This window comes from Odontomachus brunneus, unplaced genomic scaffold, assembly GCF_010583005.1.
Source record: "Odontomachus brunneus isolate Ranch 3 - 2012 unplaced genomic scaffold, Obru_v1 Obru_scaffold_011, whole genome shotgun sequence".
NCBI classification, from domain to species: domain Eukaryota; kingdom Metazoa; phylum Arthropoda; class Insecta; order Hymenoptera; family Formicidae; genus Odontomachus; species Odontomachus brunneus.
Window position 1 is genome coordinate 1,260,047 of NW_022639461.1, and position 14,521 is coordinate 1,274,567.

At 39.7% G+C, this 14,521-nt stretch overlaps 1 protein-coding gene across 15 annotated transcripts in view; it reads right to left on the bottom strand.

The window, feature by feature from the left end:
* Window positions 1–296: 296 nt before the first annotated feature.
* LOC116840655 (acetyl-CoA carboxylase) overlaps window positions 297–14,521 on the bottom strand; it is a 19,803-nt gene continuing 5,578 nt past the window's right edge. For 7 of the 15 annotated variants that reach the window (XM_032807638.1, XM_032807635.1, XM_032807629.1 and 4 more), the window contains 10 exons: window positions 10,677–10,800; window positions 8,872–9,202; window positions 8,344–8,641; window positions 8,026–8,239; window positions 7,616–7,949; window positions 7,079–7,539; window positions 3,111–6,959; window positions 2,496–2,775; window positions 1,904–2,184; window positions 1,223–1,837 (listed from right to left, as the gene is read on the bottom strand). In XM_032807638.1, coding sequence (XP_032663529.1) covers window positions 1,223–1,837; window positions 1,904–2,184; window positions 2,496–2,775; window positions 3,111–6,959; window positions 7,079–7,539; window positions 7,616–7,949; window positions 8,026–8,239; window positions 8,344–8,641; window positions 8,872–9,202; window positions 10,677–10,800 — 6,787 coding nt within the window. Of the gene's footprint in view, window positions 1,838–1,903; window positions 2,185–2,495; window positions 2,776–3,110; window positions 6,960–7,078; window positions 7,540–7,615; window positions 7,950–8,025; window positions 8,240–8,343; window positions 8,642–8,871; window positions 9,203–10,676; window positions 10,801–11,179; window positions 11,477–11,739; window positions 12,279–13,254; window positions 13,412–14,521 lie in introns of those variants that run through there. The other 8 variants (XM_032807633.1, XM_032807634.1, XM_032807632.1 and 5 more) reach the window with 8 other exon arrangements.

Below are 14,521 nucleotides of genomic sequence, written 5' to 3' on the forward strand. Positions count from 1 at the left end.
GTCAGAACGTTGTAAAAATTGAGAATTAAAGGTTGTTGAAAATAATATGCTATAAATAAAATAAATAGATAAAATAAAGTAAATAAAAGTGAATAAAATAGTAAGAAAATAGTAAAAAATGTTGGAATTAATGTCAATTTATCTTAACGCGCAAAAATAATGATCTACTTTCAATTATTGACAACGATTAATAATTTACTTTAAGTAAGATTTATTTCTACATTCACGATCATTTAAAGACAATTTATAATTATAGGAAGTCGAAATGTTATATAGAATGATGTTTCCTTCTGACATTTTTCTCATAAAAGAATATATTTAGAATTTTTCAAGGAATTTACAGCTGAAGGAACATGTGACGTATTACTTGAATACCCTATATAATCGCTTTAAATTCCCACAAACATACATATAATTCATCAGTTCATCACAATTGTAGAATAGTAGCGACATGCTTTTCACAGGAATACATGTGCCTAAAAAGATTATCCATTTTCGATTATATAGGGTACTTTGTAAAACTGTAATCAATGTAGAGCAATTATTATATATAATTATGTATTATGTAATTATATATTATATAATTAAATATATATTATAATAATATATAGTATAATATTAGTATATAACTAATATTATATATATATTATATATATATTAATTATATATTATATAACGATATGTAACTATTACTATAATACAAAGAACAATTGTTTGACAACAACAAATTAATCATCAGCGAAAGAATTTGGTTTAACTTTATTAATTGGAATTCCTCTCTAAATGTTTTCAACTTTACATTTGCTAGAATTTGAAACGATGAGAAACTGCGATTCCTTCAATGTCAAAAGGAACAAAGTCGCATCTATATTCATTAAAAATTATCCGTGAAATCTTGTGGAATATTTGAAAATATCACCTACTCTCTGATAGCCAGCAACCCTTGACATTTTGCAGACGGAAAAAGCACTAGTACATCATTAGCGTAACAAAAACGTCAAAGACTTATAAATACATTCTATATCACATTCATTCTATAACACATCCTCAACAAAATGTATTTTCATTTACCTAAAAAACCTCGTCCGTCGGCAAAATGTTAATTAAGCAAAGGTGTCTGCATTGATATGAATAATGATGCATCCTCGACGATGAATTGTACTTTTCATGCACGTGTATTTAATATTAACAAAGTTGAAATGAGCAATTGACACGGACGCACTCAGGACGAGACGCTCGAGTCCGTGTGATGTTCCTGCCCCGTCGTCTCCAATTGCGACAAAGTTCTTAACAACTCCGCCCGTTCGGTCGGTTGCAATCTGTGCGCGATTTCTAATACCGCGTCTAATCTAATCTCGGGATAGCTTTCCAACGCCTCCTTGATACGGGTTACAACCGCGTCTCTTTTCACGCACGTTATGTTGCGCGATACAACACTGTTCTCCGTTTTACGTTGCACCTCTAGCCAATAGACTGCAGCTTCGTCTTGATCCCACAGGTAGGACTCTGTCGCACCTTTGTCCTCGATGAACCAACGTCGAAGCATCGCGTCTACTTGCCTGACGTCGAGACTGGGGAGCGTCGACAAGATTTCCGTCCTAATCTCTTCCTCCAAGAGTCTACGCCGCAACCGCCAATAAAATAGCCGCCGTGCCTTCTTCCACGGTATTATCTCGTGGATCGCATTCTTCTCGAACATTCTTTCCGGCGTGTCATGGAGCTCAGCGAAATGCACAGCGACTTGATGATACATCGGTTCTAGGATCTGCTCGCGTTTACGAATCTGCGTCTCGAGCTCGGTTCGTTCCTCCGTCGTGCTTGCGACCGACAGTTTTTCCTACGAGAAGCAAATTAATGTTAACGCGATGATTAACGAATTTAGCAAAGAATCACCTGTACTCACTTTTAGCTTGTGTATAACCAGATCGACTCTATGCATGGTCTTTACGATATCCTTGTTCCGGAATTTGATTTCTACGATCGCTTCGGGTTCCAGAATGCCACCTCTACTGGTATTGTCGGCGAACATCTCCATATAACGAGGATTTATCATAGGGTCCACGACGGCCCACGCACCACCTCTGAGTTCTCCGTTCGGTGGAATATAAACGAACACTGGCCTACAATATTCCCGTAATCCGTCCACAATATACGCGCCGAACTTGACAATTTGTTCGTACATATCTGTCAAAAACAAATCATTGAAAATAAATAATTAAAAACGAAGAACGATGAACTTGGGGAATTATTCATTGATAATCGTTACTTAAAATTTATTTCACGTGAGAACCTCAAATCTAAATACAAAGTTAGACTTAAGTTTTTTAGTTGAATTAAATGATATGTGACATATTTGTAATCGCGACTCAACTGAAAAGCCCGTATCTAATTCGAAATTGAAATCTGAATAGTTCACTTGAGATGAATTTATTATTGACATGCGACTTGAAGACTCTCATCAAGAGAACAAGCAAGAGCAATGTACTTCGCCTCACCTTTCATGCCTCCCGAAAAGCCTCTCCAATTGGCGAAGATAAATAGCGGTATCTCCTCTTTCCCGAAATCTTTAATAGCTTGAGCGGTTTTATACGAGCTATCCGGGAACCAGACTTGCCCCGCCTGGGATATGGTTTTCGCTTCCGAGTCCAAGTTCGCCGGGTCGGCCGGTAAATGCAGCTCGACGGTTCTCGTCTCAACGGCGATTACGCCGCACGGTATGCCACCAAGTCTGGCTCGTCCTGTCACCACCGTTTGCGCCCACGGTCTCATTATCTCCTGTATGTGTGATAAAAGACACAAGTTAACGGTGTATCGACTCACAATCAGCAACGAGAATGAATTAGATTGATGCAAAAGGTTTGTCTTGTTTGTCAAATAAGATAGAATATGAAATTATTCAATTTTTTTCACAAAGAATTAATAATTGTTACAAATAAAATAAACAATTTGTCTCGATATTTTTTCAAGTAACTAGCGAGGACCTCCTATTTCTCTTCTAATATACAAATTTTTTCTACAAGTATTTAATAGAAAAAAAGTATTTAATAAAAAAATCACCAATCTCTTTAGCTGATAAAAGCGAAAAGCAAAGCGAAACGAGAGAGACTCACGTGCCACGAGTTCCGGTCGAAGAAGCCGCTCTCCCAGATATTGGACTCGTTACAATGTCTGCCCTCGAGCATCCATCTCGGGTCGTAGGCCGTTTTTGTAGGCATGTAAGTGATCTCCCTGTCGATTGAGTCCACAACGGGCAACAACACTGGCACCGGGACACCTTTGTTCTTGGGGAAATAGCTGAGCCACTTGAGAACGGTCGCCACCCCGTCAAGATCTCGCGCGTCGGTCGCGTGTGACACTCCGTTATAGTGCATGACTTGCGTGCCGCCCAGCTGATTGTTACTGGCATAAACCTCGCGACCCAGAACAGCATTCAATGCTCTGTATCCTGTTAGGATGATGTGCGAGTTTTCAATCTGGATGACCCTTTGGCCAAGACGCAGCAAATAAGAACCGATGCCGATCGCACGGCACGACACCACGGATATAGTGATGATCTCCTCGTAAGCTTTCGACGTTTCACCGGCAATCAGACCGGCGTATTTCAAGTTCTCTACTCCCAGATCATTGTTTTTACCGATAATATCCGTAATCCTATAACGAGACTCGCCGGCAGGATCCTCGATCAACGAAGCTTTTACCGAGTTTAAAGGGGTTAAGCGCGTGTAATCGTCCGGCGTAAGATAGATGTACTTGAAACCTTTCTCCGGCTCGTTCTCGTCCTCCCACGCGATTCTGAAGAGAGCCTTCACCTCCTCGGCCAAGCCGATACGAGCCCCGGAATTGGCACTAAAGTATATCCGTGGACAGCCGAGCTTTCTGGCTTTCTCAGAGGCTCTGCAAAACACCAAGTCTTCGCGCGTCCCGAAAGAGCCGATCAGATACGTCAGATCGTTGGCGATAAGTATGATATCCCTGCCGAACGGATATTCCGGAGTGTACAGAGTCAAGCGCCACGCGACCATGCCGACATCGTTCTCACCCGGCAATCGTTTCTGCTCGACCAGCTGGTCTCCGTCTAATACCAACTCCACGACATCCATCGCCGGGCTAGGGATTGTAATTGAATCGAGGTTCGGTTGTCTCTCTTCGATATACTTCTGCCACATTTTCTCGACTTGCTGACGAAACATATCCGGCAAATCGTACACATAGGTCGTGCCAGCGCTCTGCGCTTGGAACCTCTTTGCCTGCAAGTAATCTTTGGTCATATACGGCGTCGAGATCGGAAGCCCGTGCATAGGACCCGGCCGCCAATTGACCGCGTTCGCCGTCGTAGGTGGATAAGACTCGAAACGGATAATACCCGTCTTGGGATCGGTGGCTTCCGTATAAAGATGCAAATCGATGCTATATCCGCTGTCATTGGCGATGCAGAGACGTACGTTGGAAGTTGGCTTGCCCGGAGCAGGTCGAATGGTCATTTTAATTTCCGCCTGTCGTACATGCAATTTCCACAATCTCGGCCCGTACCTCAACACCATACTGGTCACACTCTCTTCTATTCTGGCGGGATCCATGATAACCGTAGGGACGAAGTTCAAAAAAATATGGTTGCACTCGGTACGCTTGGCAAGGGGATGCGAGAACGCCACTTCCAATTCATCCATGGCCTCGAGCAGAACGCGTTCGCCCTCGTTGTGAAGGTAATCGAAGCTGGCTTCTTTTGTAATGAGATCGGAGTGCCGTATGATTGATCGAATGAAGAAACGATAATCGGTAACTTGTTGGCCTTTCGCGACCTTCGCCTGTCCGAGGTACAAATGCATCTTCTGGTTGGACGTCGGTAGTGCCTCGAGATCGTACGTTCTCATGCGATTCAGTTCCAATTGGAAGGCGCAGCCAGGCTCAAGATGCCGGTAGATTCTGTCCTCAATGAAACCGTCTCTCTGACGGAAAGTGAAGAACTTGGGGAACTGTTTCCTCTTGAGCGCAGCGAACGTCACTCTTCGAATGCCGCGGGATATCAATTCGTCCTTGTTGCTCGCGCACCAATCCCCGAACAATCTGGCCATAGTGGCGTCGTCCTCGGTGCCGTCTTCCCTAACAGCGATGCTCAATATATGAACCGGCTCATCGGTGGATCTATCGCCGGCGGTTGCCGACGACGCCGTTGCCGTTGCCGCACTATCAGCTACGCTCAATGACACGTTAATCGACGTGCTGTGTCGAGACTCGCTGGCGGCAGCATCCACCGCCTCTAGTAGTTTCGCAGACACCACCGGCGTGGGGCTTGACAGATCCTCTAGCAAGTCTAAGACCTCGTCCGTATATTGGTTAAACTGCTCGAGATCTTGGAAGGCCGCCATCGCGCCAGCTCTGTGATCCACCAACGATTGATTTTGCCGATTAGGATGGTTACTGGGCAAAACGAATTGGAAGTACACCAATGGAATCTCGCCAGACAGCTCCAAGTGCTGTAAGCATGTGAGGTCGTAGCTGATGTAAGCTCGCCGTACGTAGACCTCTAATGCAGCGTTACACACCGCACGATTACAGTGATAGAAGAAGTCATGAAGAATATCGAAGATTGAAGTTTCCGAGAGGATAAGTTTCTGTAGATTTTCCGGGTGAAAATCGTGTCCGTACATATCCACCGCCGAGAGGAAAATAGATTCCATCTGATTGTGTCTTAGCTCATAGGCGGGCTGATGGGCGGCGATCAACACCTGCCTGGCTCTCAATGCAACGCGACTGTGTTCTGTTCGATTCAAGCTAGTCAATTCTGTCAACGTGCTGGACAATTCGTCGGTGAGACCAGGCTCGTTCGCCCACAGATGATCGATCAGCATAGTAACCAAAACGTTCTTCTTCGTCACTTGATTATGACTAAATATCATACCCGTAATCGTAGTTACGTCGTCCTTGTGCTTCTCTATTAACGCGGAAACACACTTGTCATAATGTCCCTGCTGAAATTGGCTTTCGACTGTATAATACTGCCGGAGAAGCTCGTGCACGGCGGTCTTCATACGACCGCGTATACCGTTGCGATATCTTTGAACCAATTGCACAATAGCTTGGGTAGTCAAGAAGAAAACGTCACGTTCAGCTCTCTTGGACAATGTCGCCGCATGTCCGTCGATCACGGCGGCGATCTGCTGACTAGGGAACTGAGCCAAGACCGACGTGATATTTCGCTCATACAGGGACATTAACTTGCGAATCTTTTTCTCCACCGAGACAGGAATTCGACCGGATATTGTCGCGATTACCTCCTGCAGCTCCAACAACGGTAGGTTGGGATCGCGTAGCGAGAACATAAACTTCTCAATGAGATCACGCAGACGCGGCAGATGATACGGATCCGGCAGACAGTAACCAGCCAGAGTGTTTTCCAGAGCGTTTCTATACTTGGCGTGAAGGTGATTCAGTTTCTCCGGTATAGCCGACGCCGCTGCCGCGAGGAATTGTCCCGTATATTCCTGCGCCTTCGTCACCAGTGACGGGTCATCCAGCTCGAGATGCGCAATCAATGTACCAGCTTCCAACACAGCACCGGGTCTCTTCACGTAGTACACACTACCCGCCTCGCTGACAGTGATGGTCATTATCATTTTCATCACTTCAATCTCAGCGTATGTTTGACCAGCACTGACGTGACCACCGTCCTCGACTAAGAAGTTAATCAACTTGCCGGCAGACGGTGATCTCAGTAAAGATGGATCATTGTCCTTCTCGAAGATACACGTCTGGTTTCCAATAACAATTCTATAACGATCCACTTCTTCCCGCATGTAAGTCGTGAAACTGGCACCGTCTAGCGAAAGCAGTAACCCCCCATCCGACATACGATGAACTTCTACTTCTCTGTAAGAATTATTCATCACGAGAAAGTAACTGTTGGGACCGGATTTGGCAGTTTGCACTTTGTACTTGTATTCATCGTTAATGAGCTCTACCTACGACATATATAAAAATACGTAAAAAAAGATCTGATGGAGATATGATGCAACAGCTGTATAAATTCGAGGTTGCCCGAAAACGTTACGCAAGTTTAGAAGAGAAAATATAGACTTACATCAACGACGTTGTCTAAGTCATTGCTAGCTTGAATTTGACCTTTCTCCAAGGCTGTTTGAAATCCAGCAAAAGCGGCTGTGATCGTTCTATCGGCGATATGAAGTGCACCGCAAGTAACGGCCAACAGAACGTCCGGTTTGTCGCTTCGCACACGTTCCGCAATCAGTAAATCGAGCCAGGCAGTATCTATATTATTCTGCAGAAAGGATTCAGTTTCCAGTAAAGTGATCAGGTACTCGACAGTTGTCCTAAAGTCGCCTCTGATACTCAATTCTTTCAAAGCTACGACCAAATTTTCTCTAGCCTGATCGCGATTTTCACCCCACGAAAAGCAATGGCCAAATTGCGAGTCTGCAAATTCGTGCAGCCCACCCGATGCTCCAACTGAGAAGTAGCCCCACACGTTCTTGGATGATCGAAAATTTAATTCCTGGACCGTGCCAGAACTTGGCTTGAAGCCTAAAAGCAAATCAATTATCAATAATTCACATTTGCACGAAACGCAACGCAGTGCTCTTGTGAAAAATAATTTTACCTTCATCCGGATTTTCGCTAGTAATTCGAGCCGCGATAACGTGACCCCACGGTTGAGGTTTATGACGTGGCTGATCGAAATCGATCGAATTGTCGCCCCAGGGACTCTCGCCATATAAAAGACGTATATCTTTGATTTGATGCAGAGGTAAGCCCATTGCTATCTGCAGCTGAGCCGCTGGCAAATTCACATCCGACACCATCTCGGTACAAGGATGTTCTACTTGGAGGCGAGGATTCAATTCCAGAAAGTAATATCTACCGGTCGTGTCATAAAGATATTCGACGGTACCCGCGCTAACGTATCCTACCATTTTTGCTAATCTCACAGCAGCCTATAATTTAATAGCAAAAAGTTAATAACACTGCAATAGTTAACTATAAGTCATCGAGAGCACATATAATATTCACTTTTTCCATCTCTTCGAAAACCTCTGGCTTGGCTATCACGGCTGGCGCCTCCTCAATAATTTTTTGATGTCTTCTCTGGATAGAGCAATCACGTCCGAACAATGATATCGCATTACCATAATTATCAGCTAATAATTGCACTTCTAAATGACGAGCGCACTTGGCCAGCTTCATAATAAATATCGGTGAGCCAGGTATCTCAGTTTGCACTTGTCTAAACGTCATAATATTAAATAATATTAAGTTATACGGTGTAACCTAATGAAAATTATATATATATTTCTCATATTAAAACTGTATGAAAATTTCAGAACTTACCTAAACAGAGCTGGTAATTCTTCGGCGTTTTCAACCTTTCTGATTCCTTTACCACCTCCGCCTTCGCTAGCTTTTATCATAATCGGAAAACCGATTTTATTAGCCGCTGCTAGAGACTCTTCTACGCTGGCGACACATCCTTTCCTAAAAAGTTCCGAAGATATTTTGATCTTCTTCCCGCTATACTGCGCTTTCAATTCCGATCCCGACCAAGGAAGAGTCGGCACGTCCGCGGTCTGGGCGACTATACTGGATGCGATTTTGTCACCTAGGGCCCACATAGCCTTTTCGGACGGTCCTGCCGGGAAACGTAAAAATGTAAGAAATGTAAAATCTTGGGCGACACGAAAATGTGTTAATGTACGCGCGAATATTAAAGTCCCACAAAAGCTTTTCAACAAACTTAACGATTCTTATGCAACATCGAATTCTTATGAAACAACAGATCCGGGAAACGCAAACTGCGCGCGTGTTTCTTTTCTTTTCTCTCTTTTTTCTTTAATTTAATCCGACTTTTTGTGTTTATACCAATAAAGCAGATGTTATTTTTGTGGAGTAGTTCCGGAAGTTTAGGATTTTCCGAAGCGTGGCCCCATCCGGCCCAAACTGCTTGAACTTGAGTACGTATCGCGATATCGACGATCAGTTCCACGTTAGCGTAATTGTTGTTGTTGGTCCCACCCGGTACAGGCACGTACTGGTCTGCCATTTTGATGTATTCCGCGTTCGCCTTCAAATCTTCCGGCGTGACCATCACCACAAAACGCACGGCCCTCTCGTTTTTAAACATCTCGTAAGACCATCGTCGAATCGATCGCATACATTTAACTGCTGCGATACCATTGTTGGCAATCAACACCTGAGATGAAATACGTATAATGTTAAAACTCATGTATACCAGTCAGCTTCAACATTGAGTACATACTTTCTTTAGAAGATATAATTGATGTGAAGACATAAGTAAACCAAGCATAATACGAATGTTTCGAGAAAAACGAAGTAAAAGTTATTGCATTTATAAAGTCAATGATTGCGTCCAACAGAAAAAGCTACGTTGCAACTGTTGTAAAATTCATGAATCTTATTGGTCTATGTTCTTATCCCAGCGAGAAAAGTTACATCGATTCGACGTCTATTAGACGTCTATATGAAACGTCTATCTACTATCTACGTTTAATCTAGATTAAGATCTATATCGATCTAAAAACAGTCCACATTTAGATGTCTAAGACCGTCATTTCGACGTCGATTCGATGTCGATCAATAAGTCATTTCTCACTGGGTTGTTTCATAAAAATAACTAATTCCTAATTTTCTTCATGTCTTATAAACTGCTAGAAACCGAAGATTGTCAAAAACACACGCTAAAACTTTCGCGAATCCTGTCTCAATAATTTCGAATCCGAAGCGGTCATCCATCCATCCTGACTGCCTTGCTTAACCTGATCGAGCGGCATGCGGTGTTCCAATGATGACTCCAACGATATTCTTACAATTTATGCTTATAAAATGTATACTTACAGTATTCACAGTATATTATAACGTACCTAGCAAATACACGCGTTGATTCGCTTATCTATTTTATTTAATATCTCTAAAGTTTATATAGTTATTTGCAAAATGACTTTGACCATTCCTTCCATTTTAATGTTTTTCGAGTAATCTGACATTCCTATCTTTGTAATACTTACAAAAATAATATACAAGATAAGATAATATCTTTGTAATATTTACAAAGATTGAATATTTTGTAATAATTAAAACAGAAATCTAAAAAAAACTGACGTTTCCACTTAGAATAAATTTGTTATGCAAAATGCGCGCGATAGCAGTAAGAAATGACTTATTGATTGACGTCGAAATCGTCAAATAAACGTCGATCGATAAGTCATTTCTCATTGGAATATCAGACGTCGATTCAATATCGAATAGACGTCTAGAGAGATTGTAAATAATCGACAAAATAAAATCCCGAAATTTTATCGAAAACTCTCTTTTAATGGTCAATATATTATGAATGGATTCTAAAACATTAAAATTTATTCAAAATAGAAGACGTCTAAATTGCCATTTTTCTAAACGTGCATTTAGACTAGACGTAATTTAGACTTCTCCGACGTTGGTTAGACGTCTACGTTCTCGCTGAGTAATATTGATTGAAGAACACATACCAATTGAATTATCGAATTTTACAACAGTTATAAAGCATCTTTCTCTGCTGAATACAGCCATTACTTGTTGCGTGTGTGATTGAAAACATTTGCGAAGACCAGGCTCGATTCACTTATGTTTTCAATTTTCTCTCGGCGCCCATTCCTTACGCTTATATTTACCTTGTTGATGACTCTGGTGCCACCGAAACGATGGACAAATTCTTCGGGGGTTGCGACGGTGAAGTCCTTCTCTTGGAGTCGGCTTTGCGCTTGAATCATCACCGTCCCCTGCGACATGCTGGGCCTGTTAAAAATCACATACATAGTCACAATTCTGCTCTACATACTTTTATCATTTAATTTGCACTCTTATATTATTAATTTTCGTAAATTGTAACGCACACACACAAGTATGCGTTAATCATTAATATAGTTTATTATGAGCAAAAACATATCGTATCATCAATCCAACCGAATGCAAAAAGTAAAGTCAGATTATCCGCTCAAATAGCTAGTACGCAGCGCTGTGATTTCACACACATTCGTAATATCACAATACTCGATTATTTTATTTTAAACGCAAAATAACTCAACAAGAATCAACCGGAAAGATCACAGATATTAGTGCGCATGTGGCAGAAAACATTGGACGACCACGAACGCCAAAAACAAAATGTGATTACGTTTGTCCTAACGTCGACAGATATTTCGATCGTGACTCGTCTGTATTCTCCTGTTCAGGCTTGCTACTTTCTTCATCGTTCTTCGACATGTTCTTAGAGATACGCGCCAGTAAATTGTCTGAGGACTTCCAGTTTGGATCCTTCTCTGTCTTTTCCGCCAAGATAAACCTTTTCATTCTCCTCATTGCGCAGCTTGCAAATAAATTTATCCAAATGGTCGTCAAAATCCGTTGACAGATGTGAATAAATGCGTGGAATGTCGAATAACGATCGATTGGTGTTCCATTATACATCAAACTTTACTTTTGCACGAATAATGTGAGAAAATATGCGAAAAAGAGTAATTATGAAAAGTGTTACTTGTTACTCCTGGTTTCAATGTTAAATAATCTTACAGCTTATGGGAATATTCCAAGCAGAACAGAAAATCACGATGACGTTAAATCAACGAGAAAATAATTGAATCATGATGGAAAAGTGAGTTTTTATAGTTATTTTGATGTCATCGAAATTCTTTCTTCTGCCTGAAATATATTCGATTTTCCGCATTTGCACATTACCACAAAAAATTACCACTTTGCCCACCCATGTTATTCATTCTCATAAAAAATGTTATATTACATAAAACTACAAAACGAAAACAATGTTGAAGAAACAACAATGAAAAAACAACGTTCTTATAAAATGAAAATCCATTACATAAGCGTTAATATAAGCAAAAAATCGGTTAAGTTATTCAGTTTCAATGATCGACGTCAAAATTGACGATCAATATTCTGAGGCGTGACCTTGTATTGGTCTCAAGATACATAATTTAAATAAAATATGAAGGTATTGTAGTTGCCTGCAATACATATATCCAGTAAATAAAGTGCAAAACAAATGTGTTATTCAGTAGTATAAAAAAATATGTATAAAAAATCTATATAAAATTTAAATAAAGAGAATATTTCACAGAGAGAGAGAAAATTTTTCATTGATCACTACACATATGCACAGTTTGTAAAACTTCGAATTTCAAAACTCAATTTGTCGATGAACGAAGGAGAAAACGCACGCATTTATCGTCGCGTTAGCCGTCACGTTAGAAAGACCAATGCTCACTAACTAGTCCTCAATACGGTATTCCTTGACTGACGGTTTTTTCGCACCTCGACGCACGATAATTCCCCTACTTTCATGACTTGCGATACTTGAGAGTAGGGAGAAACATATATGCATCATGTAATAATCATTTTCGACCACGCACTGAGAGAAAAAAATAGTTGGAATAACTATAATCTCACTATATTTTATAGTTCGTTTTGGCCTCAAACATATATTTATAGTTCATCTAAACATGAAGATATAGTAGAATGAACACAGATTTATAGTCACCATCTTATTACTCTATATATATGGTAAAGCACCTTTTGGGAATATAGTTACATGTACCTATATTTGCCAAATATTCCAATTGTATTAACTATATAAAATAGTTAATTTCTCTTACCATTCAATATTTGCTATCTTACTATATTTTTTATTCCAAATAATTATAATTCTTGGTAAACATTTTATACGGGTCAGTTATACTATGCTTATATTGTAAATATTACAAATAATATGGTAACATTTACTATAAAAATTATATTTCTAACTATAATCTTTTTACTATGTCATTATAGTTCCAAATATCATATATTTTTCTCTCAATGCGTGTTATTCAATTTCAAATATTTTCAGATAACGTTAGTATAAATCCCGTTCTATCTTCTTCTTCCGTAGAAAAGAGTGACGTATGAAAACATTACAGACAGTAGCAATACCAGTACAGATGAATGCAAATATATGAATGCAAATATATGAATGCAAATATATTTCTTTTCGTTATTTTTTGCATGTAATTTTGACGGATAAGTATTCCTCTCAAATATTCTTAGCGTGAGATATTCCGCTATCGTATACACAAATATGACGCACGCTGAAATATGACAACATCAAGTGTAGCACATTAAAAAAAATTTGCAAATTTTATGTATCGATATTGTCATACGACGCCACCATGCCAACATGTGATTTCGAAATTTGCTTACCAAGCACTTGCTTATTTAGTTTACGGGACGAGGAGCCATCGTCAGCTACATGTGAAAGTGGAATTCCATAACCATTGACTCCTCTAAAAGACTGCTCCTTCATCTCTGTCATGAATACGACAGTCGTTATACAGACTCCCAATCGAGCTCAAGTGAATTAATCATATTGAACCTGATGACGCGACAAGGTTATACTCGAGTATTAAAATGCAGCGTAAAATGTATTATGTAATATGTTAGATGTTTTATATATCTTACATTATCGCTATACACGACAGCATTGTATCGAGTGAGGAAGAGACAATTCCGCTCGTGTAATTTTTCGCGTTCCCCCAAATAAAAGTTTGTAAAACGAGACCTATGTAAAAATCTCTAGCGTCCGACTATAAGAATTTAATTTTTCTATACGCAAAAAGTTAGAATTTTGTTTGTAATTATTTATAGTAACAATAATTTCGTTTATAGTTTCATCCATCAAAAATTACAAAAACTTAAAGAAACGACACGCACCCGACTTTTAACAAATTCATTTACACGGTCTTGTTTAGAATCGTTTGTAGTTATTTGTAGTGCTTTCCGCTTCGTTTATAGTCAAACCGTTTAAATATTATATGGATTTAAGGAATTGCAAAATACATAACTTTACTTCGATGTATTCCGTTAATTTTTAAAATTACATATTTTGCAATTCTTTAAATTGACAGAACTTTTCGACTACAAATGAAGCGGAAAGCACTACAAAAACTATAAATAATCATGAACAAGATAGCGCGAGTGGATTTGTGATATCTTAAAGTCGAGTGCAAGTCATTTTTTTTAATTTTAATTTTTAATGAAACTAAAAACAAAATTATTGTTACTATAAACCACTACAAACAAAACGCTAACTTTTTGTATATAGAGAAATTAATAAGTTCTTAAAAGTCGAATTTCAAGTTCACACAGGTCAAAACAAGCGCATCACGCGAGTTGCGCGTTTTACATTTATTTCTATCAGCTTATGCAACTCGCATAAGCTCGTGTACGTTGTACACGTTAATACTGAAGATAAAAAAAAGAAGAAGAATCTTGTCATTGCTCGTTATCAACTCGTCAAAGACATCTAGTGAGCTGATAATCGCATGAGGTTGAGTCAAAACGCATTGCGAAAAATAATATGTTGTTTTCCTTTTTGGTGCATTTTTTTAATAGGTACTCTCTCTCTCTCTCTCTCTCTCTATATATATATATATATATATATATATATATATATATATATATATATATA